At 63.9% G+C, this 21,158-nt stretch overlaps 12 protein-coding genes across 12 annotated transcripts; 5 read left to right on the top strand and 7 right to left on the bottom strand.

Annotated features, from left to right (window-relative positions):
* Window positions 1-10: 10 nt before the first annotated feature.
* Window positions 11-1,558, top strand: MJAP1_002905 (uncharacterized protein; the record flags this gene model as incomplete). Its single annotated transcript, XM_060266837.1, has 3 exons — window positions 11-171; window positions 237-1,000; window positions 1,023-1,558. The coding sequence occupies 3 exons, from the start codon at window positions 11-13 to the stop codon at window positions 1,556-1,558; spliced, it is 1,461 nt and encodes a 486-aa protein (XP_060122820.1).
* Window positions 1,559-4,115, bottom strand: ERB1 (Ribosome biogenesis protein erb1; the record flags this gene model as incomplete). Its single annotated transcript, XM_060266836.1, has 2 exons — window positions 1,559-3,774; window positions 3,797-4,115. The coding sequence occupies 2 exons, from the start codon at window positions 4,113-4,115 to the stop codon at window positions 1,559-1,561; spliced, it is 2,535 nt and encodes an 844-aa protein (XP_060122819.1).
* Window positions 4,116-4,191: 76 nt separating this feature from the next.
* MJAP1_002903 (uncharacterized protein) lies at window positions 4,192-5,358 on the bottom strand (the record flags this gene model as incomplete). Its single annotated transcript, XM_060266835.1, has 1 exon — window positions 4,192-5,358. One exon carries the CDS (start codon window positions 5,356-5,358, stop codon window positions 4,192-4,194), a length of 1,167 nt encoding a protein of 388 aa, XP_060122818.1.
* Window positions 5,359-5,424: 66 nt separating this feature from the next.
* Window positions 5,425-6,373, top strand: PRE5 (proteasome endopeptidase complex; the record flags this gene model as incomplete). Its single annotated transcript, XM_060266834.1, has 3 exons — window positions 5,425-5,431; window positions 5,528-6,233; window positions 6,256-6,373. 3 exons carry the CDS (start codon window positions 5,425-5,427, stop codon window positions 6,371-6,373), a joined length of 831 nt encoding a protein of 276 aa, XP_060122817.1.
* Window positions 6,374-6,449: 76 nt separating this feature from the next.
* Window positions 6,450-8,864, top strand: VPS70 (glutamate carboxypeptidase II; the record flags this gene model as incomplete). The annotated part of the gene is made up of 1 exon (XM_060266833.1): window positions 6,450-8,864. The coding sequence occupies one exon, from the start codon at window positions 6,450-6,452 to the stop codon at window positions 8,862-8,864; it is 2,415 nt and encodes an 804-aa protein (XP_060122816.1).
* Window positions 8,865-8,871: 7 nt separating this feature from the next.
* On the bottom strand, window positions 8,872-10,317 carry PRP46 (pre-mRNA-splicing factor prp46; the record flags this gene model as incomplete). The annotated part of the gene is made up of 1 exon (XM_060266832.1): window positions 8,872-10,317. The coding sequence occupies one exon, from the start codon at window positions 10,315-10,317 to the stop codon at window positions 8,872-8,874; it is 1,446 nt and encodes a 481-aa protein (XP_060122815.1).
* Window positions 10,318-10,480: 163 nt separating this feature from the next.
* On the top strand, window positions 10,481-10,956 carry AFG1_2 (peroxisome-assembly ATPase; the record flags this gene model as incomplete). Its single annotated transcript, XM_060266831.1, has 5 exons — window positions 10,481-10,516; window positions 10,555-10,605; window positions 10,634-10,688; window positions 10,712-10,855; window positions 10,889-10,956. The coding sequence occupies 5 exons, from the start codon at window positions 10,481-10,483 to the stop codon at window positions 10,954-10,956; spliced, it is 354 nt and encodes a 117-aa protein (XP_060122814.1).
* A 3,369-nt stretch (window positions 10,957-14,325) lies between these two features.
* Window positions 14,326-14,826, bottom strand: MJAP1_002898 (uncharacterized protein; the record flags this gene model as incomplete). Its single annotated transcript, XM_060266830.1, has 3 exons — window positions 14,326-14,693; window positions 14,763-14,777; window positions 14,802-14,826. The coding sequence occupies 3 exons, from the start codon at window positions 14,824-14,826 to the stop codon at window positions 14,326-14,328; spliced, it is 408 nt and encodes a 135-aa protein (XP_060122813.1).
* A 378-nt stretch (window positions 14,827-15,204) lies between these two features.
* On the bottom strand, window positions 15,205-16,575 carry MJAP1_002897 (uncharacterized protein; the record flags this gene model as incomplete). Its single annotated transcript, XM_060266829.1, has 3 exons — window positions 15,205-16,037; window positions 16,060-16,516; window positions 16,549-16,575. The coding sequence occupies 3 exons, from the start codon at window positions 16,573-16,575 to the stop codon at window positions 15,205-15,207; spliced, it is 1,317 nt and encodes a 438-aa protein (XP_060122812.1).
* A 140-nt stretch (window positions 16,576-16,715) lies between these two features.
* On the top strand, window positions 16,716-18,878 carry MSD1 (aspartate--tRNA ligase; the record flags this gene model as incomplete). The annotated part of the gene is made up of 3 exons (XM_060266828.1): window positions 16,716-16,951; window positions 16,974-17,148; window positions 17,175-18,878. The coding sequence occupies 3 exons, from the start codon at window positions 16,716-16,718 to the stop codon at window positions 18,876-18,878; spliced, it is 2,115 nt and encodes a 704-aa protein (XP_060122811.1).
* Window positions 18,879-18,902: 24 nt separating this feature from the next.
* Window positions 18,903-20,012, bottom strand: MJAP1_002895 (uncharacterized protein; the record flags this gene model as incomplete). The annotated part of the gene is made up of 1 exon (XM_060266827.1): window positions 18,903-20,012. The coding sequence occupies one exon, from the start codon at window positions 20,010-20,012 to the stop codon at window positions 18,903-18,905; it is 1,110 nt and encodes a 369-aa protein (XP_060122810.1).
* A 348-nt stretch (window positions 20,013-20,360) lies between these two features.
* Window positions 20,361-21,098, bottom strand: ATP7 (ATP synthase d subunit; the record flags this gene model as incomplete). Its single annotated transcript, XM_060266826.1, has 4 exons — window positions 20,361-20,377; window positions 20,415-20,622; window positions 20,737-20,844; window positions 20,922-21,098. 4 exons carry the CDS (start codon window positions 21,096-21,098, stop codon window positions 20,361-20,363), a joined length of 510 nt encoding a protein of 169 aa, XP_060122809.1.
* Window positions 21,099-21,158: the final 60 nt, after the last annotated feature.

Here is a 21,158-nt window from a genome sequence, read left to right as displayed (position 1 = left end):
TCTCCACATCATGGCGAGCGCCGTGCGGCCGCTCCTGGCGAAGCTCAATGCGCACGGACGGTACGCGTACCGCGCGCCCGAGGTGCGCGTGGACCACTTGGTGATCGGAGCCGGCGTCGTGGGCCTGGCTGTCGCCAATGCACTCGCGCGCCGCTGGCCGGACAAGACAACGTACGTCGTCGAGCGCCATGGCCAGTGTGGCCAGGAAACCAGGTGCGTCGCCCCTTCTCACCCAGCTCGCGCAACAGCGAGGTGATCCACGCGGGTCTATACTATCCCACCGACTCGCTCAAGACGCGGTTCTGCTTGCGTGGGCGCGATTTGCTGTACGAACGCGCGCGCGCCGCGCCATCGATCGGCGTCAAGCAGGTCGGAAAGCTGGTCGTGGGCAGCACGCCGGCCGACGCCAAGTACCTCGAGCAGCTGCATGCGCACTGTGACGAGCTCGGCGAGCGTGCGCCGCCGGTCACACTCCTCTCGGGCGACGAGGCGCGTGAGCTCGAGCCGAATCTCTCGCCGAGCATTTCGCACGCGCTGCACTCGCCGATTACCGGCATCGTCAGCGCGCACGAGCTCATGGCGCAGCTCGAGACCGAGCTCGATACGCTGCCGGATGGCACGTCGCCGGATGCGCAGGTCGTCTACGGCACGTCGGTCGTGCGTATTGATCCTCACGCCCCGGTGCAGTCCGCCGACGCGTCGCAGGACGGCTGGGTGGTGCAGACCGTGACGCACGATGCGGCGCACGCGCAGGATACCGATGCGCTCTTAGCGCAGGTCGTGATCAACACGTCGGGCCTCAACGCCCCGCGTGCGCTCAACGCGCTGGTGGACCAGCTGGGCGGCGGATCCGACGACATGATTCCCATGTACTTTTCGAAAGGCAGCTACGCGAGCTACCGTGGCCCTGGCGTCGACAAGGTCCGCCATCTCTTGTACCCCACGCCGAACTTTGGCGGCGGAGGAGGCAAGGGCACGCATGCGCACCAGTCGCTTGGAAGTACGTTTCCTACCTAACGCAGCGCACCTCACGCTCGACCTCGAAGGCAACGTCCGCTTCGGCCCCGACGCGCAGTGGCTGAGCCCCCCCGCGCACCTGGACGACACGCCCGACGCCCTCGGCTACGTCCACGACTTTTGGGAGAAGCAGCTGTACCCCGACGCGACCGACGCGTGGTTCGCCGCGATGCATGCGGCGATCCAAAAGTACCTCCCCGGCGTCTCGTGCGACGGGCTGTCGCCCGACTACAGCGGCATCCGCCCCAAGCTCGTGGGCCCCGACGCCAAGTCCTTTGCCGACTTCCAGATCCTGTGGCACGCGAGCCGCGACCTGGGCAGCCAGCAGGTCTGGCAGCATGCGCTGCCCGACACCGCGCGCGCCGGTACGCTCGTCTCGCTGCTCGGCATCGAGAGCCCCGGGCTGACCTCGTCGCTGGCGCTGGCCGAGCATGTCGCGGACGAGCTCGCGGCGCGTGTGTGGGGCAAGCACAACCCCCGCGGCAAAGCGCAAAAGTACGTAGAGCAGGTCGGGCACGACAGCCTCGACGGTTGGGCCTAACTACGGAGTCCAGAGGCGTGCGTCGCCGTCCGCGGCCGCGCTCACGAGCCACGGCAGCGTCGGGTGCCACTGTGCATCGAGCACGCCGAGCGAATCCACGACATTGTGCCCACGCAGGACTTTCAGGGGAACGATCAGCGCGTTCTGCAGCAGGTCCGAGTAGACAGTGCAGTGGTATACGTGCACGGTACCGTCGTCCGACGCGGTGGCAAACAAGGGGTACCGGGGGTGGAACGCCACCGCGCGCACCGCGCGTGTATGGTAGCGCAGCGTGCGGTACGGCCGCTCGGAGAGGTCCAGGTCGAACCAGAGGACGCGGCGGTCGTACGAGCCGACGAGCAGGTGGTCGCCGCTCGGGTGCACGTCCATCGAGCTGATCCAGCGCACACCCGGCTGCAGCGTCTTGTGCAAAGCCTGCTGCACGAGATCAAAGATGCGCACGTAGCGCTGCGTCGCGACAAACAGCAGCGGACGCGAGGGATGGAAGGCGACACACTGCACGGCAAACGCCGCGCTGCTCTGCCGCCGCGCACGCTTGAACGGCGCCTGCGACCGGTGCTTGGAGATCTGGTGGATGAGCACCGCCTGGGGGCCCGCGTCGGGGCACACCGTCGCAAAGTAGTCGCCGCGGCCGTGCCAGCGCACCTGCTTCGGGACGAGCGGCGTGGTCTTGTTCGCGCGCTGGGCGGAAAGGTGGACGTGCGCGCAGACGCCAGACGCACGCTCCGTCTCGGACGGCCGCGCCCAGCGCACCGGCCCCTCGGTCGCAGGCGCGACGGTGGCAAAGGCCGCGGTCGCGACCTGCTGCCCGGCCGTCGGGCCGTCGGCGCGCGGCGCACACTGCGGCGGCGCAAGGAGCGTCACGCGGCCCGCGCACGCCACCGCCGCGAGCGCGTACTGCTTCGTGGGGCACCACTGCACGCTGTATACCGGTCCTTTGTCGGCGCTCGCCACGCCCACGTTCATGTCCCACGCCGCGACGCTGCGGCCGAGCGCCGTGTCCCACAGGCGCACGAAGCCGTCCTCGGCACCGGTCAGGAGCCAGTTGCCGGTCGGATCCGGCGCGGCGGTGCGCACTCGCCCGGCGTGCGCGTACACCACGTCGGTGTGCGTCGGGAAGGGCCGCAGCTCGCGCGGCGACGGGAGCTTGGGCAAGAGGTCCTCGGGGTTCTCGATGTCGAGGCGCTTGCGGCGCACGCGGGGCGCGAGGTACAGGTCCAAGCAGCGCTGGAACCGCTCCTGGATCGCGGCCTCGTAGCCAGGCACGAGGCGCAGCGCGCCGTACTTGGTCGGCATGTACGACAGCTTGCGGTCCTCGGGGTCCGCGGCCTCCCACTCGGCCTTTTCCTCGTCGTTGAAGAGGTACTCCTCGGGGGGGTTGTACGACTCGACGTGCGACGGCAGCGGCAGCTTGGGCGCCGGCATGTGCATCGCATGGTCGGCGCGCGGCGTGTCGCTCTCGCTCCAGATATTGTAGAACGCGGGCTTCTCCTTGCCCGGCGCGTGCGCGACGATCCGGCCCTGGCGGATGGCACGCACAATCTTCATCACCTTCTTGTGCTCCCACTTGGACGGGACGAAACGGCTCTTGGGCTCGGGGCGCGCCGTCATCGGCATCGTCAGCTGGTGCTCCTTGCCAGTGAACCAGTCCGTGGCCGGCTCGTAGGGATCGTACTTGTCCAGGGGGATCTCGGCACGCTGCAGACGCTGGATGATATCGAGCTCCTCGTCGGTGAGCTTCACGTCCTTGCCGCCCAGCTTGTCGTGCGCAGAGAACCACGCATCGCCGTCGCCCTCGACCGTGTCGAGGAACTTGTCGAGCTCGTCGCCCTGCGCGGGGCGCATGACGCGCTTGCCATTGATATCGTAGCCGAGATGGGGGAGGTCGTCGTACCACTGCAGCGGGACGTTGCCGATGCGGTTCTCGGCCTCTTCGGTGCTCGAGTCGCTGTCGTACTCGGGCTCAATGGGGGGGTACTCCATCTTTTCCCCGCCCGTGATGGCAGAGCGCACGACACGGCCGCGCATCGAGCCGTCATCGTTGCGTGCGTCGTCGTAGAAACGCGCGGCGTGCGCTTTGTCGATACCGAGACGGTTCGTCTCGCGCGCGCTCTCGTTCGGCTTGACGCGCTCGCGCGCAATCATGCGCGCAAGCGCCGCATCGCCTTCCTCGGCATCCTCCAGATCACCGACCGTGGCTGCGACATCGCCGTGGACTGCGTCAGAAGGGGGGCGTACCTTTGTCGTCCGAGTCGTCCCAGTTGTCGATATCGTCCGAGTCGAATCCCTCCTCGTCTTCGTCTTCGTCCTCTTCCTCCTCGTCCTCCTCGTCCTCGTCCTCTTCGTCATCCTCCTCGACGTCGAGCTCGGGAAACTCGTGCTCCTCGTCGTCCTCCTCCTCGTCTTCGTCTCCCTCCTCGTCGTCGTCGAGCTGAAGCGCTCCTTCGGCAAGCTTCTCCAGCGCCGGCTCACGCTCCACGCGCTGCGTCCGCACAGGCGCCGCTCCCGGCGTCGCGCGCTTCCGGCTCGGCACCGATGCACGCCGCGACAGTGACATGGCGTTCCAAAAAAAAAGTGGACGAATTGGCGATTTTGGAAAAATTGGCACAGACCAGACTCCACGTGGCTATTTCCTACAAGGCCTGCAACCACCGTGCGAGGTCGTCGAGGCTATCCTGTCCGGCGCCGGGCTGCCATGTGGCACCCCGATCGATGCTCGCGAGGCCCCAGCCCGCCTCGCCGTGCTGGATGACCTGGGTATGCAGACGCGTAAGTAGTTCGTCGACGCCCGCGCGCGACGTCGGCACAATATAGTCTGAAGCGAGCTCTGCCGACTGCTTGTGCCCTGCGCCGGCCTTGACGTTGTGGCCGAAGCGCGTCGGGTGCAGCTCGGCGGCCACCCGCTCGTCCTCGGCCGGCGCCGCCCACCGCAGGAACGGCACGGCGCGCAGCACAGGCGCAAGTGCATCCTGCGCCTGGCCGACATACGAGCGGCGCGTGTCGGCGACTTCGGCGATGCCGTCGACGGTCACGCGCCCTTTCGGCGCGTCGGTCGTGCGGTGCAGGCCGCGCGAGATGCGGCGCGAGGCGAGCGCGGACTCGAGGCCGCGGCGGCAGCGCGCCATAAGCTGCGTCCGCCGCTTTTCGTCCGAGAGCATGCGGCGGTCCGCAAAGAGCGGCGACTTGTCTGCGCGTGTAAAGAGCACGAGGAGCGCCGGAGGCGGCGGCGCCGACCCGCCCCGGCGGCGCTCGGCGAGGGTGCGCAGCGTGTCGTGCAAAAAGTCGACGCTCTCCATGAGCGATTCCTGCAGATCCGTCTTTTTCATCGTCGACAGCGCCGCGGCGGCCGTCGCAGACTCGCTGCCGCCGCGGCTCGCGACGCTCGCATCGATGCAGAACACGAGCGCGTCTGCGTCGTCCAGATGGTCGTACGCGGCCGTGCGCAGGCGCGCGTGGCCCGGCACGTCGACGAGCTGCAGGCCGTGCGGATTTTTTTCCGAGCGTGCGACCGACGCCGTATTGACGCGCTGCGACGTGGCCGTGTCTGGCGCGACGTCCATCGTGAGGCGCAGAAACACGTTCGTCTTGCCCGCCTGCTCGCCGCCGAGCAGGACGACCTTGCGGGGCCCACTTTTCTTTTTCGTGGCCTCGCTCGGGGCTTCCGGCACCGCCTTGGCCGCGAGCGCGCGCGTGCCGATGGCCACTGCCGCAATCGTCGCGGCACACACAATCCACAGCACATACGCCTGGTCCTCACACGCGAGGCCCAGCGCGCGGAGCGCGCCGCACAGCGATTCCATCCCGGGGGTGGACGTTTTTTGCAAATATTTTGATCGAGGCCGCGTACGCTTTGGACGACGACGAGGATGGTGCGTGCATTGGCTGACCCAGTTCCGAAAGTACGCAGATTGACTCACCCAGCACGTACGATAGCGACAACACAGTCTGTACGTATCTCCGCTGACCCAGTCTCGCCGCAGGGCCGTCTGCACCAGGTGGAATATGCGCTGGAAGCGGTCAAGCAAGGCTCGGCCGTCGTCGGCGTGCGCTCCAAGACGCACGCGGTGCTTGTCGCGCTGAAGCGCGCGCCGTCCGAGCTTGCGTCGTACCAGCGCAAGATGCTCAAGATCGACCAGCACATGGGCATTGGCTTTGCGGGCCTCACGAGCGACGCGCGTGTGCTGAGCAACTACATGCGCCAGCTCGCGCTCTCGTCGCGCGTGATGTACGCGCGCGCGCTCCCGGTGTCGCGCATGATGAGCGCGCTCGCAGACCGCGCGCAGCTGAACACGATGCAGTACGGCAAGCGCCCGTACGGCGTCGGGTTCCTGGTGATCGGCGTCGACGGCACCGGGCCGCATCTGTACGAGTTCAGCCCGACGGGCAACTGCTTCGAGTACTACGCCATGTCTCTCGGCGCGCGGAACCAGAGCGCGAAGACCTACCTCGAGCGCCACATGGAGGAGCTTGCCGAGGCGGACCTCGACGCGCTCGTGCACCATGCGCTGCGTGCGTTGCGCGAGACCCTGCCGCAGAACAAGGACCTCGAGCGCGCCGCCGTCTCGGTCGCGATCGTGGGGCCCGGCGCGGATGCGGATCCCAACGCGCCGGAAGCGCGCGAGGGCCAAAAGTTTACAATGCACGAGGGCGACGAGCTCGCCGCGTGGTTTGATGCGTACGTACTCTATCTAACCTAGTCTCGGGCCCAAGGAGCGCCAGCGCGCCGCACAGGAACAGACCGACGCGAACAACGCGCCGACCGAGGGCGAGGCGCCGACCGATGCGCCGACCGAAGCGCCGATGGACGAGAATTAGCCATAGCGAAACGTCATTACCACGTGGCCGATCACCGATGCCGTCATTTCCGCGTGGCGCACCGACCTTATCGACGATGGTCCCGCACGAGAAGCTGCAGGCCGAGCAGGCCTGGGAGCAGCCCACGGCCCCGGCGCCGGTGCAGAGGCGCACGAGCGTCACGGCGAAGCGCGTATTTGGCACGATCGCGCTTGTCGCGCTCGCATGGATGTACTGGCACCACCCTACCCCGCGTTTCCACGCATGCCATAGCTGGCTCAACGAGCTGCGCGACCAGGTGCGCTGGGACGCACCCGAGTGCAGAATCCGTGGCCAGAGCCACGATGCGGCGTGCCGCACGACGTATGAGCAGCGCAACCGCGCGTACGAAGAGGCGTTCCTCGCCGAGCCCAAGGCTGACGAGGCGCGTGCGGCGCTCCAGCGCTACACCGCGCAGCACCACATTGCCGGCGAAAAGGCGGACTACATCTCGACGCTGCGCCTGATCGAGGAGTGGTCGGAGCTCCTCGGCATGCCGCGTGTGCGCAACGCATCCGAGCTTATCTTTGATGCGGGGTCGTCCGAGTCGCGCGAGTGGCTCCTGCAGCGCGAGCCCCGCTCGCAGAAGCACGCGCATCCCCGCGTGTGGGCCGACACCTACTCGATCTGGCTCGACCAGCCGGTGAACTCGTCGCTGTCTCTTTCTAGTGACGGCAAAGAGGCATGGGTCGCCAACCTCGCCGAAGACGTTCTGGAGGAGGACGAGTCGAGTGCGTACGGCATGCCGCCCTTCCACGGCTACTCGTTCTCGGGCCGCGCATCGGGCGAGCTGGTGTACGTCGGCGACGGCCACAAGGCGGACTACGAGCTCCTCGAATCGCACGGCATCGACTTCCACGGCAAAATCGTCCTGGTGCGCTACGGCGGCCTGTTCCGCGGCCTCAAGGTGCGTGCGGCGCAAGAGGCGGGCGCCGTCGGTGTCCTGATCTACTCGGACCTGAAGGAGGACGATACCGTGACGGAGGAGAACGGGTACAAGGCCTATCCGGATGGGCCCGCCCGCCAGCCGAGCGCCGTGCAGCGCGGCTCGGTGCAGGCCTTGTCGTTCTACCCCGGCGACCCCGGCACGCCGGGCGAGCCGTCGTACCGCAACGCGACGCGCCTCCCGGTCGACGAGGCGGACACGCTGCCCAAGATCCCGTCCCTCCCGATCTCCTACACCAACGCCAAGCGCCTCCTCGAGAGCTTGCGTGGCCACGGCACGCCGATCACCAAGGTCGGCAGCCACCTCCCCGGCGCGATTCCCGGCGTAGAGTACTGGACCGGCCCCAGCAAGGAGGTTGCGCACATGGAGAACCAGATGGATCTCAAGACGCGCGACATTTGGAACGTCTACGCGGTGATTCCGGGGTACGTCGACGACCAGCGCGTGGTCCTCGGCAACCACCGCGATGCGTGGACGTTTGGCGGCGTCGACCCCTCGTCCGGCACCGCCGTCTTTCACGAAGTGGTCAAGGGCTTTGGCGCGCTGCTCAGCCAGGGCTGGAAGCCGATGCGTACAATCGTCATTGCGTCGTGGGACGCGGAAGAGTACGGCCTCGTGGGCTCGACCGAGTTCGGCGAGGACTACCCCGAGCACATCCTGCACAACGTCGCCGCCTACCTGAACCTGGACATGGCCGTCGGCGGCTCGGAGCTTTCGGGCTCGGCCTCGCCGTCGCTCGCGGGCCTCTTGCACGATGCCGGCGCGAGCGTCGCGGACCCCGACCGCGACGGTGTGCTCACCTTTGGCGAGGTCGACGCGCTCGGCTCGGGCAGCGACTTTACCGTCTTTTTGCAGCGCATCGGCATTGCGTCCGCCGACGTGAGCTTCCGCCGGAAGCACGGCGACGCGGTGTACCACTACCACTCCAACTTTGACTCGTTCCACTGGGTCGAAAAGTTTGGCGACCCCGGCTTTAAGCGCCACGAGGCGCTGGCCAAGGTGTTTGGCCTGATGGCACTGCGCACCGCGCAGTCGCCCTTCCTGCCCATCGACGTCGTGGCCTACGCCAACGAGCTCGAGGACTACCTGGCCAAGGTGCGCAAGGTCGCCGACGGCCGCAATGCCGACGGGCTCGACGCGGTCGCCGACGCGATCGACCATGTCGTGCACCGCGCCAAGCAGCTCGAGAAGCACATTGCGCGTGTCGGCCGCCGCTTCCGCCACCTGCTCGCCAAGGAGCACGGCCAGAGGCCGTCGGACGAGCTGCGCGAGGCGATGCGCGACGTCCGCCACGCGAACCTCAAGCTCAAGGCGTTCGAGAGCGGGTTTATCGACGAGCGCGGCCTGCCCGAGCGGACGTGGTACCGCCACATTGGCGTGGCGCCGGGCCGCTGGCTGGGCTACGGCGCGACGACCTTCCCCGGTCTCACCGAAACGTACACGATCGACGGCGGCAAGCACGCCGCGTTTGAGATCGAGCGCCTGCTGGACGCGCTGCATCGCATCGCAGAGGGTTTGCGTTGGTAGTCTACATCTATACTTCACGATACACCTTGATCGTCTTGTCCGCACCGCCGGTAAGCAGCCGCGTGCCGGTCTGGTCGAAGCTCGAGCAAAAGATGCCCGCCTCGGCGTCCAGCGAGCCGGGCTGCACAATGTCGGCCGCGGACTGGAAGGGGACGCCGGTCTCGGAGTCGAAGAACTTCATCGAGCCGTCGTCTGTTCCGGAAAAGACGACGCCATCGGCATTCACAGAGAGGGTATTGACGATGCCGTCGTGCGTCATGTTGCGCAGCAACGTCCCTTCGGGGCACCGCCACTTTTTGATGTTTCGGCCGCCTGCCGAGCCGGAGAAGAAGGTGAACTCGTTGGGGGGGATCGCCAGCGCACGCACCGACTTTTTGTGCTGCGTCAAGGTCGTCATGCACTTGCCGGCCGCCAGGTCCCACAGCTTCACCGTAGAGTCCATGCTGCCCGTCAGCACCTGCGGATCGCTCTCCTGGCACTCGACGCTCGCGACCGTGCCGCGGTGGCCGCTCAGCACGTGGATCTGCGCTTTGGTGCGGATATCCCACACGCGCGCACTCGCGTCGCGGCCCGCCGACACCACCACATCGAGCGTGGGGTGCAGCGACAGCGCATAGATACCGGACAGGTGGCCATAGTACTGCCGCACCACCTTGTTCGTCTCGAGGTCCCAGCACTTGACGAGCTTATCCTCGCCCGCCGAGAACATGTAGGGGTGCCGCGAGCTCACCGCGAGCCCACGCACCGTCGAAATGTGGCCGGTGAGCGAGAGCTTCAGCTCGCCACTCGCCATATCCCAAATCTTGATCATGCGGTCGCCCGCACCGGTCGCAAACCACTGGTTATTCGGCTCGACGGCCATGCAGCGCACCCAGCCGAGGTGGCCAGAGATCACACGCATCAGCTTCCACTGGGGGTGGAACTTGGGCTCGGCCTGGCGCGCCGCCAGCTCCTTCTTGCGGATCAGCGCGCTGTTGAGCATCGACTGGCTGCTGCCCGCCTCGGCCGCACGGCTGGCCTCGTCGGGCCGGATCAGCGCGGTCTTGAGACTCGACGCGGACTGCGGCTTCGATGCAAAGGTCGAGCGCAGCGCGACCGCGCCTTCCTGCGCGTCGCGGCTCGAGGTCGGCGCGACGCCGCGCTGCATCTCGAGCTGCGTGAGGACGTCGGCATTCGACACGCCCGTGCTGCTCACTGTGCCGCGCGACTTGCTCGGCGCAGCAGGCTTGGCGCCTTGCTGTGTCCGGATCACCTCGGGGAGGGTATGGGCTTCCTTGTATTCCGCACCGAGCTTCGCCGCGAGGTGCGCGCGCGTCGCGGCCTCTTCGGCAGGAGACGCCTCCGCCGCAAGGGGTGCGCTTGCATGCGAGTAAATGAGTCGTGTACGCTTCGCGTACCGCTCCGCAAGGTCGCGCAGTGCGGGCTCCACCGCCGTCGGCTCCACCGCGTCCATCCTCGCGAGGCGAAAACGGCCGCAGCGCAAATCGGTGCTGACTCAGCCCGCCCGCCCGGGCTGGTGACGTCAGCGACCCCAGTGCCAGCGGGGGAACAGGTGGTCCGCGCGCATTATAAAGGGGCCTGGGGTTTTGGGCCCGGGGTTTGCATCCTACTACACCATGCCGAAAGCTCAAGTTTCTCAGGTCATTTACAAGGTAGGTTGGGCGTAGGATGACGGGGTCTAACACTACAGCCGGACCCCATGTCCACCGACGAGTTCCTCGTGATCGTCAACCCGGAGACGGTACGTATACTTACCGGCTGACGCATAGTTCACCTCGTGGCGCAACGGTGACACGACCATCCCTCTGGCCGACGTCGTTGACTGTATGTATACCTCTCTCACCCAGCGTTCCACATCTACCACTCGGGCCAGGGCAACCAGGGCATTCTCGGCCAGGTGTCCAAGCAGCAGCTCGACACCGTCTTTGGCACCCACAAGGAGGACGAGGCGGTGGTCAAGATCCTCCAGTATGGCCACCTCCAGGCTGGCAGTACGTATTTTTACGTGTTATCTCTAACACCAGCGCTCAAGGGCAACGACAACTCGGGTCGCGCCGCCGACTCGGGCGCTAACCTCGGTGGCGGTCGCTAAAATGGCTCGCTTGCCTCTGAAATTGGATAGCGAAAGCACGTATCGTGCATATACGCCCTACGATAGTCTATAGGCCTACAACACACTGTGGCTACATGCCGTGGGGCGGGCCCGGCGAACTGGTCTGGTCATGTGCTTTTCAAACACGAGGGGCCCGAGCGCGTCGTGAGGTGGCGAGCGGTCTTGGCAGCTGCGGCAGGAGGGGATCGCTCAGGAACATAGATCCTCCGTGTGCGAGCGAATTATCAGGTCCTTGCATGCTATCTAAATGTACAGTTGATTGTGTATGCAGGGGGAATGGATAGGCCGTTTAGCTCTAGGCGACCCAGTCGCCTTTCGGGGTGTAGCCCACGATCAAGGGCACCATATGCCCATTCTCGTGCATCAGTGCCGGTTTTCAGGCTGGTAGGTCGCCTCGGGTGGCTTGAGAGATGCCTCGTGTTCTCCATACGCCGGCGGAGGGTCGGCGATCCCTGCTTCGGGGTCAAACGTAGGGGGGGCCGAGGAGGGCGGCCCGTAAGGCCCATCTTGCGGCGAGGGCGGGGGCCGAGGATAGATGGGATGACCCAGGAACGACTGATACATGCCACCTTGTTGGCCTGGCCGCGTGGGTATCTCGTTGGGGTAACCACTCATACCTGGTTGGGCAGCTGGTTGGGCAGGTCGGACGTACGGAAGTTGCCGCCTCGACCGTCTGATCTTGTTCAAGTAGACCAAGATCATGACCAGTGCCAGTGCCACAAGAATAGCAAAGACTATTGCATCGTGTTAGTACTCAGTCGACACGCCTCACGATACATACCGATTCCCGGATAGTAGGCCATTGTGTGGAGAGGGCAACGTGGAAGGGTCGCCACCGGAGGCGATTATATCCGATCGAGCCAATTCCCCGCACAGTGGGTAATTTATTCGTGCCGCGCAAAAATCGTCACACTATGGCGATGTGTGTGACGCTGCCTAGTGTACGCAAGACACTGAATTCATTTCGAAATTAGTACCATATCACTAATATTTACTCCATCCCGGTTATTAGACTATGCAAGCGTATAAAAATGAGTCGTTTACGGTCGGAGCCAATACCGGTTATGCTCATGACGGAAGGTTGACAAAAAAAAAGGTCATAGTTGATCATCGGCACATTACGGTTGATAACACGCGGGAGGGATAGCGGGCTGGCCCTTCTTGAGGTCCTTTACAAGGTATCTGGCAGAGTTTATCACGGGGTTCGTTGGTTCAGCGGAATGTTTTCAAGTAGGGTTTCCAGGGGGTATCATATACCCAAAATACAGAATCAGGGGTCGCACCTGCCCATTTTGATCGTTGTTTGTTTTCTGATCCTTTTCCTAACGACCCCATACCGCTTCCTCCAGTGGGAGAAGTAGGGCGCAATCAGTAGCATGAGCTCGTCAAATGGGCGCCTCAGTACGCGTGAAGCAATAAATACCCCCAGACCAACCAAATAATGCTTTAACCAAAAGAGAAAAAGGAGGATAGTTAGAACTACGACGACAATTATGGCCGGGTTGGCTAAGATAGTCAGCAGCCGCACGGACCATCCTGCACTTACGAAGATTGCGAAGGTCTTTAGCAGCTGTGACACCAGCCCGAGAGGATCTGTAATTGCTACCCATTGTACAAATCTGCGGTGGCGATCTCCAACTCGTCCGCATTTTTTTTAAGCAACAGCATACGCTTCGGCATCGGCATGCCTCTCCTTCCCCACGTGCCTTAATCAGCTAGAGACGAGCTATTTCGGGCTTGCATGCCAAGACTTCAGGTTGCGCAAGATTCCCCTCTTAAGGCAACATGCCCAGGCCTCGTGATAAGGCGCCGACTATGCAATGTATTATAGGCATGAACTCTTGGTGCTGAGCAGAAACGAGGCGATTTCTTGCCTGATGAGGCACTTTCCGTTACGAGCATACTACTTATCTACACTAGCTCGAACAATTAATAATTCTAGATGATGGGCATAGCTCCTGTATGGAGCCGATATGAGGCATGCTTATAAGCAGGACATTGAGAAAGTGCGATTGCGGTCCATGGTCTGGCACATTAGGGCTGGTACGATGCCGGGGGCGCTGCCGGTCCAGTCATTTGTGGATTTGTCGCAGGGTTCATCGCTGGATTCATGGCGGGATTCGCGCCATGGTGGGGGTACATCGGCCTAGGCCCGTACGGATCATAGTAGGGATCGTCATACGGGCTTGGGTAGCCAAAGCCGTAGCCATACCGGCGCCTCCTACCGTAGAAGAACGGCAGGAACGGGCGCATAACTTCCTGAAATGGGCGCTTCTGCTTGCGTGCAATGAAGAAAACGATAATGCCAATCACAATAGGTGCCAAGACCGAAATACCAAAGAGCACAATGATGATGATGATGATCGCAGTGGCATAGGTTGCTGCGAGGGTTAGCTTCTGCACGGACCACCTAACACTTACGAAGCGAACCGAAGCCGGAGCTCTCTCCGGAGCCGTATCCATAGGAGCCGCTGTTATAGTAAGGCATTGTGCAAAGATGCGTTGGCGATCTGCATGCCTCTCTTCCCCCATTTAAGCAACCGTACGATTCGGCTGGGTCCGACACCGCGTAGTAGTTTAGTCATCAGTTTGCCGATCCCTGCTGTGCCAAGCGCATCGTGCGCACCGCCTACGCATTGTTCAGCCGATGAGATCGGGTTTAATTCCGTGCATGGCTCTAGCGTCGTATTGCGCGAGATTTGCTTACTGGGAGGCGCTGGGCGGATTGGGAGCGCCATGATGCGCGTTGGGCTGGGGCTTGGCGTCGGGTGCAAGATCGTGGTGGGCCGGCACAGGGTCGATCTGCTGCCATGCGCCATTGTTGCCTGCATCTGGGCGAATATAAGGCTGAAAAGGAGGATTGAGGTAGTCGTAGATTTTTTGATAGATATTAAAGCGGCTGCGCTGATTCCTTCGGTCGTATATGCTGGATCTGGTGGCATTCCCACTCGAATAGTCGCCCAACGTTGTGCCGCCAACGTAGCTATACCCAAGCTGTTGTTTTCGAGATCCCTGTGACAGCGGCTGCTGCGGACCTTTTTGAATGTCAGCCGGTGCGTCCGGGCGGATGTAGGGTATGAATGTTCGGTGGTTGCGTTTCCAAATGTGCCAAGTCATGAAGGATGGTGAGGTGAAGAGCGTACTCTGCACGGCAAATTGCGTTGCGCACGCAACCGAACGGCGGTGCGTCGTTTGCCCGATTCCATGCAACTTCGGACTCCCGTAGTACGACTATCGGGTGGGGGTACGAACAATTAAATTAGCTAAGCGATAGGGAACTAGGATGATGCCGAGAGTCGATTTTCATGCAATAGACGCAGTAATGGGATGCCAAGGCTTGGTGATTGCTTACTTGCTGGGTTGGTAGCTCGCCGGGGGAGGACCTGAAGGCGGCTGGAATTTTCCGTCGGTGGGCGGTGCGCCCGACGGGGGCTGGTAGCCGCCCGACGGCGGAGGACCCGAAGGCGGCTGGTAGCCACCCGACGGCGGGGGCCCGGGCGGCGGCTGGTAGCCACCCTGCGGAGGGCCGGTGTGGTACGGCTGGTCCATACCGCCGCCATAGCCAGGAGCAGGCGGCTGCTGCGGCGGCGGGCCCATGTACTGGCCACCACCCATACCCGGGCGGATCATAGGAGTGAACGGACGGCTGCGGCGCTTGGCAATGCACATTCCGATCAGAATCACACAGATGATCACGAAGATGGAGACACCGACACCTGAAGGGTTAGCTCATGCCCAAATTTTTCTACACGTACCGATACCGGCGCGGGCTCCGCGGCTAAGACCATTGTTGCAGTTGACTCGGCCATTATACCCCCTGTAACAGCCGCGGTTGCCGTAGTACGACATTGTGGTATAGAGAAAGGCCGTATGCAAAAGGTGCCAAGGCAGCCCGGTCTCGCGGGCAGCCACCGCTGTCCAATGACGTACCAAAACGCGGGGAATCTTGCGCGTGACCAATCGGGCAAATAAATTGCCGCGCGGCGTCAGGTTCCAGGGCAGCCCGCTCGGGCGTTTGCGCTGAACGTCTGAACGTCTGAAGACACAATTAGAGATTCTATCGCAGCGTGCTAATGAGTAGCGCCTTGTACTTGTGAACCGGTTCGAACGTCGTAAAAGGGAAACGCGCCTTCTCCGGTCGTAGTCAAAGCCCATAGGAAGGGAGATGGGAAGAAGGCTGCGTATTATTAGGAAACCATGTGTCGTTACGACGTTGTTCGTTTCCCTTTACTGGGCGGCATTGGCCTCCTTGCCGATGTGCAGCGCCCTCTTGAACTTGGTCAGGAAGCCGGCCTTCTTGGGCTGGCCAGCGGCCTTGCCGAGCGTGTCCTTGCCAGTGTTGGCGGCGTTCTTGGCACCGCCCGTGACACCCGAGGTGACGTTCTTGGCACCGCCCGTAACGCCCGAAGCAGCACCGCCAGCAGCGTTCTTAGCACCCGAGGCGGCACCACCCACGGCGCCAGTAGCGCCCGAGGCGGCACCACCCACGGCGCCCGTGACACCCGACAGGGGGCCACCCGACTTGGCGTCCTTGGCCTCGCCGGCGGCCGACTCGACCGCGTCCGTGCCCTCGGTCTTGGACGGGACGGCAGGAGTGGCCTCCTCACCCGTGGTGGCAGCAGCAGTGTACTCACCAGCGTCCGCGCCACGCACCGACCAGGGCTGCTCGGCAGTGGGCTCGGTCTCAAGCGCGGGGGTGGGCTCCGAGACGATGTTCGACTCACGCAGGTTCGTGGCAGGGAGCGTCGAGCCGGCGTGGGCCGACACGGGCTCGGTGTCCTGCGCGGTAGCGTGAGCGGTGTGGGAGATGTGGGTGCCCGAGAGGTAGCTCAGCGGGGCGGTCGAGGTCTGGTAGCCCTCCGGAATCGACGAGCCGTACGTCGAGCGGGTAGGGAACTCCTCAGGAGCCTCGGTTTGCGCGACTTGGTCCTCAAAGGTGCCGCGGGGGGCCAGGTAGGTGGTGTCCTGGCTGACGTTGCCCTGGCGCAGCAGGCTAGCAAGGTCGTTGTTCAGGATCGCCGGCGCGGGCTTCACACCCTCGTCATAGTCGGGGATACGAGCTGCGTTAGCATGGCAACGTACTGTGCGTGATAGGGAGCGACTCGCCCACGAGGTGGTGGTCAGCCGATTCGACCACCGCGGGAGTCTCGGTGGTGTACATCGTCGTGGCGACCGGGGAGTCGGCATCAGCAGCGACGGGAGCAGCTCCGGCGGCCCTCTCAGTCGAGCCAGCCACGGGCTCGACCTCGGTGGGCTTCACGCCGGAGGCGACGATCGTCTCCGGCTCGACCTCGGTGGCCTTGGCGGCGGCCACGGTGGCCTCCGCCTCGGGCGCGGCCGACTCGGTGGCAGCCTTGGGGGCAACCTGCTCAGCAGCAGTGCCCGCCTTCTCGGTCACACCCGCAGGGGCAGCCGCGGCGGCGCCCTTGGGCTGCTCGATAGCGGGGGACGCACCAGCGCCGGTGGCGGCGGCCTCGGCCTTCTGCCCGACCGACATGGCCTCGCCAGACTTGTGGTCGACCGACCAGGGAGCCTCAGCCTGTGTGAGATCAACTATATCAATATACATACCTTAATCTCATTCACAACTTCAGACATGGTAAAACGATAACAAAACAGACCTGCGCCAGCCCGGGATTTCCCTGGCGCGTGTGGGCCGTCACATCATACTCGATCTTTCCACAACAGCTGACAAAGCAACACGTGATCGACGCCTGCGGCGCACGAACCGCTCCACGATGCGTGCCGCGGGTGGGCAGGTGGTGCGTGCGCTGCGTGCGGCGGCGCGGGGCGCGTGGCGGGGTGCTGGAGTGCCGCGCGTAGCTGTGGGGTGCCGCCTGGAGCATACCAGCCCGAACCGCGTGCAGATCGCTGCAGAGTGGGCCGCCAAGCCCCGCTCGCACGCGTGCGGCGAGCTGCACGACGCGCATATTGGCGAGCGCGTCGTGCTGGGCGGCTGGATGATGATGCCACGGTAGGTTTTATGGCTCATGCAGAAAAATATCCAAGCAGCTCGCGTTTGTCCCGCTGCGTGACCGCTCGGGGACCGTGCAGCTGAAACTCGACGGAGCGAACGAAGCGCTGCTTGCATCGCTCTGCGACGTGCCGGTCGAGAGCGTGGTATGTGTCTATGGCACGGTGCGCGAGCGCGCCGAAAAAGATAAGAAATCGGTACGTCGCTCGGCTGACTGACGCAGGACGTGCGCACCGGCACAATCGAAGTCGTGGTCGACGATTTCCAGCTCCTGAATGCAGCCGCGCCGCTTCCTTTTTACCCGACGCAGTGCGTCCCCGGCAAGCCTCTTCCAAAAGAAACGCTCCGCGCGCGGTACCGCTACCTCGACCTGCGCCGCGCCGAACTCGGCGAAAATATCCGCAAACGCAGCCATGTCGCGCACGCCGCGCGCTGCTTCCTGCACGACGCCGAATTCTGCGAGATCGAGACGCCGGTGCTCCTGCGCTCGACGCCGGAAGGCGCGCGCGAGTTCCTCGTGCCGACACGCGGCGCATCGGACGCGCCGTCGTTCTATGCTTTGCAGCAGTCGCCGCAGCAGCCCAAGCAGCTGCTCATGGCCTCAGGCGTGACCGACCGCTACTTTCAGTTCTCCAAGTGCTTCCGCGACGAGGACGGGCGAAAAGACCGCCAGCCAGAGTTTACGCAGCTCGATATGGAGATGAGCTTTGTGAGCGGCGCCGAGGCGAGCCAAGGCGTCTGGCGCATCGGCGGCAGGGAAATTCGCGACGTCGTCCAGGGCATGGTGCGTGCAATGTGGACGGCCGCCGGCCGTGACGGTGCGCTGCTTCCGCACGGCGACTTCCCTGTCTATTCCTATGCCGATGTCATGCAGCGCTACGGCTCGGACAAGCCGGATCTGCGCTTCGGCCTGACGATCGCCGATCTGGCACCGAGCGTCGACGCGGCGTCCGACGCGGCGCTCGACGTGCTGATCGTGCCGCACTCGGCGTCGAAAGAGGCGCCGATATCCCTGTCGAACCGCCAGATCGACCAGCTCCTCCAGAACAAGGACGGGCAGCGGTCGCAGATCGAGCACTTTAAAGCCAAGGCCGACGATCCCGACGGCCTTGCGCAGCTCCTCGCCAAAAAGTCGCGCCATCTTGCGGCCGTGCAGCCGGACGGCGCTGCACACGTCGACGCGCTCGCCGATGCACTTGCGGCCGAGCTCGCGCAGGCCACCGTCTTTGCCGACGGCGCCCCGATGGAGAAAGCAGGGCGGTGCGACGTGTTTGTCGCCCGCCGTACGCTCCCTGCGCACGGCGGCAGCACCGAGATGGGCGATCTGCGCCTGCGCCTCGCCGATCACCTCTCTGCGATCGTCGGCGCCGCGCCCAAGATTCTGTGGGTCACCGAGTTTCCCCTCTTTACGCGCTCCGACGAAGAGAAGCAAGAGGCCGCACATGGGCGCTGGAGCAGCTCGCACCACCCCTTTACGGCGCCGGCCGCGGAAGACGTGCCCCGTCTGCTCGATGCGCTTCACGCCCCCACGCCCGATCCCGCGGTGATTGCCGCGATCCGTGGCCAGCACTACGATCTCGTGCTGAACGGGTGCGAGATTGGCGGAGGCAGCGTGCGTATCCACGATCCCCACCTGCAAGAGTCGGTCCTGCGGCGCGTCCTCGAGCTGACCGAGGAGGAGACGCAGCGCTTTGCGCACCTCTTGCATGCGCTGCGCAGCGGTGCGCCGCCACACGCCGGCATCGCGCTTGGGTTCGACCGCCTGATGGCGCTGCTCTGCGACACGCCCTATATCCGCGACGTGATTGCCTTTCCGAAAAACGCCGGCGGCTACGACGCGATGCTCGCGTGCCCCGCACCGCTCGAAGAGGCCGGGCGTGCAGCGACGAACGAAGCGCTGCGCCCCTACCGTCTGCAGTCCATGTAATACAGCACACCTAGTTCTATTTCACTACGAGGCACCCGAGCGTGGTGAGCCCGGCATCGGTGCCGCGCTATCTGAACCTGCGGGCGGCGCCAGCGTCGACGGCGTGCTGGGCTCCGCGTCTGCGCTCTTGTAGTGCGTCTCGGCGTACCGCGACATGATGCCCGTCAGCGGCCCGAGGAGCCGGGTGAAGGCCTGCTCCTCGAGTGCCGCTACACGCAGCTTTGTCGCGCCCGGCTGGGCAGACGCACTGACGGTGGCGGCGCGCGGCGCGCTGTGCATCAGCGCGAGCTCGCCAAAGTAGTCGCCACGCTGCAGCTTCGTCACTGGCGCATCGCTATCCGACGCCTTGTGAACGTCGGCCACGCCGTTCACGACCATGTAAAAGTGGGTACCAATATCGCCCTCGCGCACAATCACGTCGCCGGGGTTGTAGTCTTGGATCTCGATCGCGTCCAGCACACGGAGGCGCTCGGTATCGTTGAGGTGCTGCAGGAGCGGCACCTGCTTGAGGAACGACGAGAAGAACGCACGGCGGCTCATGTTGGCCTCGGCGAGGATCGAACGGAAGGTCACGCGGTCCACGGCCCAGAGCGTGCAGGGTGCGGTGGACACGACCGACGCCGCACGAGGCTGCATGTACAGCAGCGCGAGCTCGCCAAAGGAGGCGCCGGGGCCGTACGTCACCACCTTGTTGCCGAGCTGGTCGGGCGGTGCAGCGAGCGCATCGGCGGGCGACGTGCCGGGAGGCTGTACAAAGACGTCGAGCGAGCCGCTCTCCACAATGTAGAGGTAGTCGCCTTGGTCGCCCTGCTTAATGACGATATCCCCAGCCTGCTTATGCACCTCTTCCATCGCCTGGAGCGCCGCTTGGTACTGCTCCGGCTCGAGGTTGCGGAAGAGAAAAATGTCCGACGTAGCGGCACGGATACGCTGCTGCTGGTCTTCGGTTTTTGGGGCCTGCGTGTGGGCCGCGCGCGTACGGGCCTCGCTCAGCTGCGGCGACATGGACTCTGCCGATACCGAGGTACGGCGCGCGAAATTAAAGCCCGCAGGGAACGCACCGGCAGGCTCGGCATCGCCGCCGAAGGGTGCGCCGCCGTACGGGCCACTAAACTGAACCTGTGACGGGGTCATCGTGGTTTCCTCCTCGCGAAGCGATGAGAAGGAGACAGGCACCTGCCCTGGCAATTGTGGCAGTTGGTCAAGGCACGCCCGGACCCCGCGTATCCAATCACGGAATGCGGTCCCGGCGCTGCCGGCAAAGCCACGTGGCCATAACGCCCGATGCCCGACGCGAACAGAGAAGAGGCGGTGTGGACGCGCTGCCGCGCGGCGGTGAGCTGAGGCAGCGCCGGACATCGCAGCATCGCAGGCAGCTAGCAGCTCCACGATGTGGTACACCACCACCATCTATAAAAGGCCGACAGAGCGGGTTGGGTAATGCAGTTGATCGATACTGATCTACATCGATAGCGCCGTCGTTTACGACATGGCGAGGCCTGGGTATTAGTACACGTCGCAGCGAGTTATACGTACTGCCAAACTTCTCCTCGTAGCCAGGCAGGGTCCACTTGCCCTTCTTGACCATTTCCTCGACGGTCTTGGCGATCTCGGGGCGAGCGTTGATCACGTCGGTGACGGTGAGCTGGTCGAAAGGACGGGCACCCTCGATGTTGCCGAGAGTCTCCTTGAGGTCCTTAAGCTCAGCCTCGATCTTGGTAGCGCTCTCCTCAGCCTGCTTAACCTGTACAATAAAAAAAACATGCATCCGTCATCCGATCCAACATCCAAGCAGGGCGGAATCACGAAAACACGCGCATGGTCAGATCACACTCTTTCATACACAGGCAATACGTACCGCCGAAGCCTCGAAGGACTCAAGAGCCTTGGTCTGAGCACCGATGTCGTAGGTCTGGGGCTTGAAGTCAGCAATGAGCTTCTCAGCCGTGGCGACCACGTCCTGGTTCTAGAGAGTGTTAGTAGTGCTCTTTTCGATGCATCGCCTCGATGCATGCGCGCGACGTGCGCACACCCAATACACACCTTCAGCAGCTTCTTGTAGTGAGCAAAGTCGACCGTGGTCGGCTGCGCCTTGAGCTGGGTCACAAGGCGCTTGGCCTCCTCACTGCGCTTGCGGAAAGCCACAAGCTCCGAGGCAGTCTGCTTGCCAAGGCCCGAGGCAAGGACCTTGCTGAAATCAACCGCAGCCTTAGAAGCCATATTCTCTACGATGGTCACGAACAGAGCGTCGGGTCCGCCGCCAGCTCCGGGCACGTCCGG

This window comes from Malassezia japonica, chromosome 5, assembly GCF_029542785.1.
Source record: "Malassezia japonica chromosome 5, complete sequence".
NCBI classification, from domain to species: Eukaryota; Fungi; Basidiomycota; class Malasseziomycetes; order Malasseziales; family Malasseziaceae; genus Malassezia; species Malassezia japonica.
The sequence above is the reverse complement of the archived record's forward strand: the minus strand, read 5'-3'. Positions and strand labels throughout refer to the sequence as shown.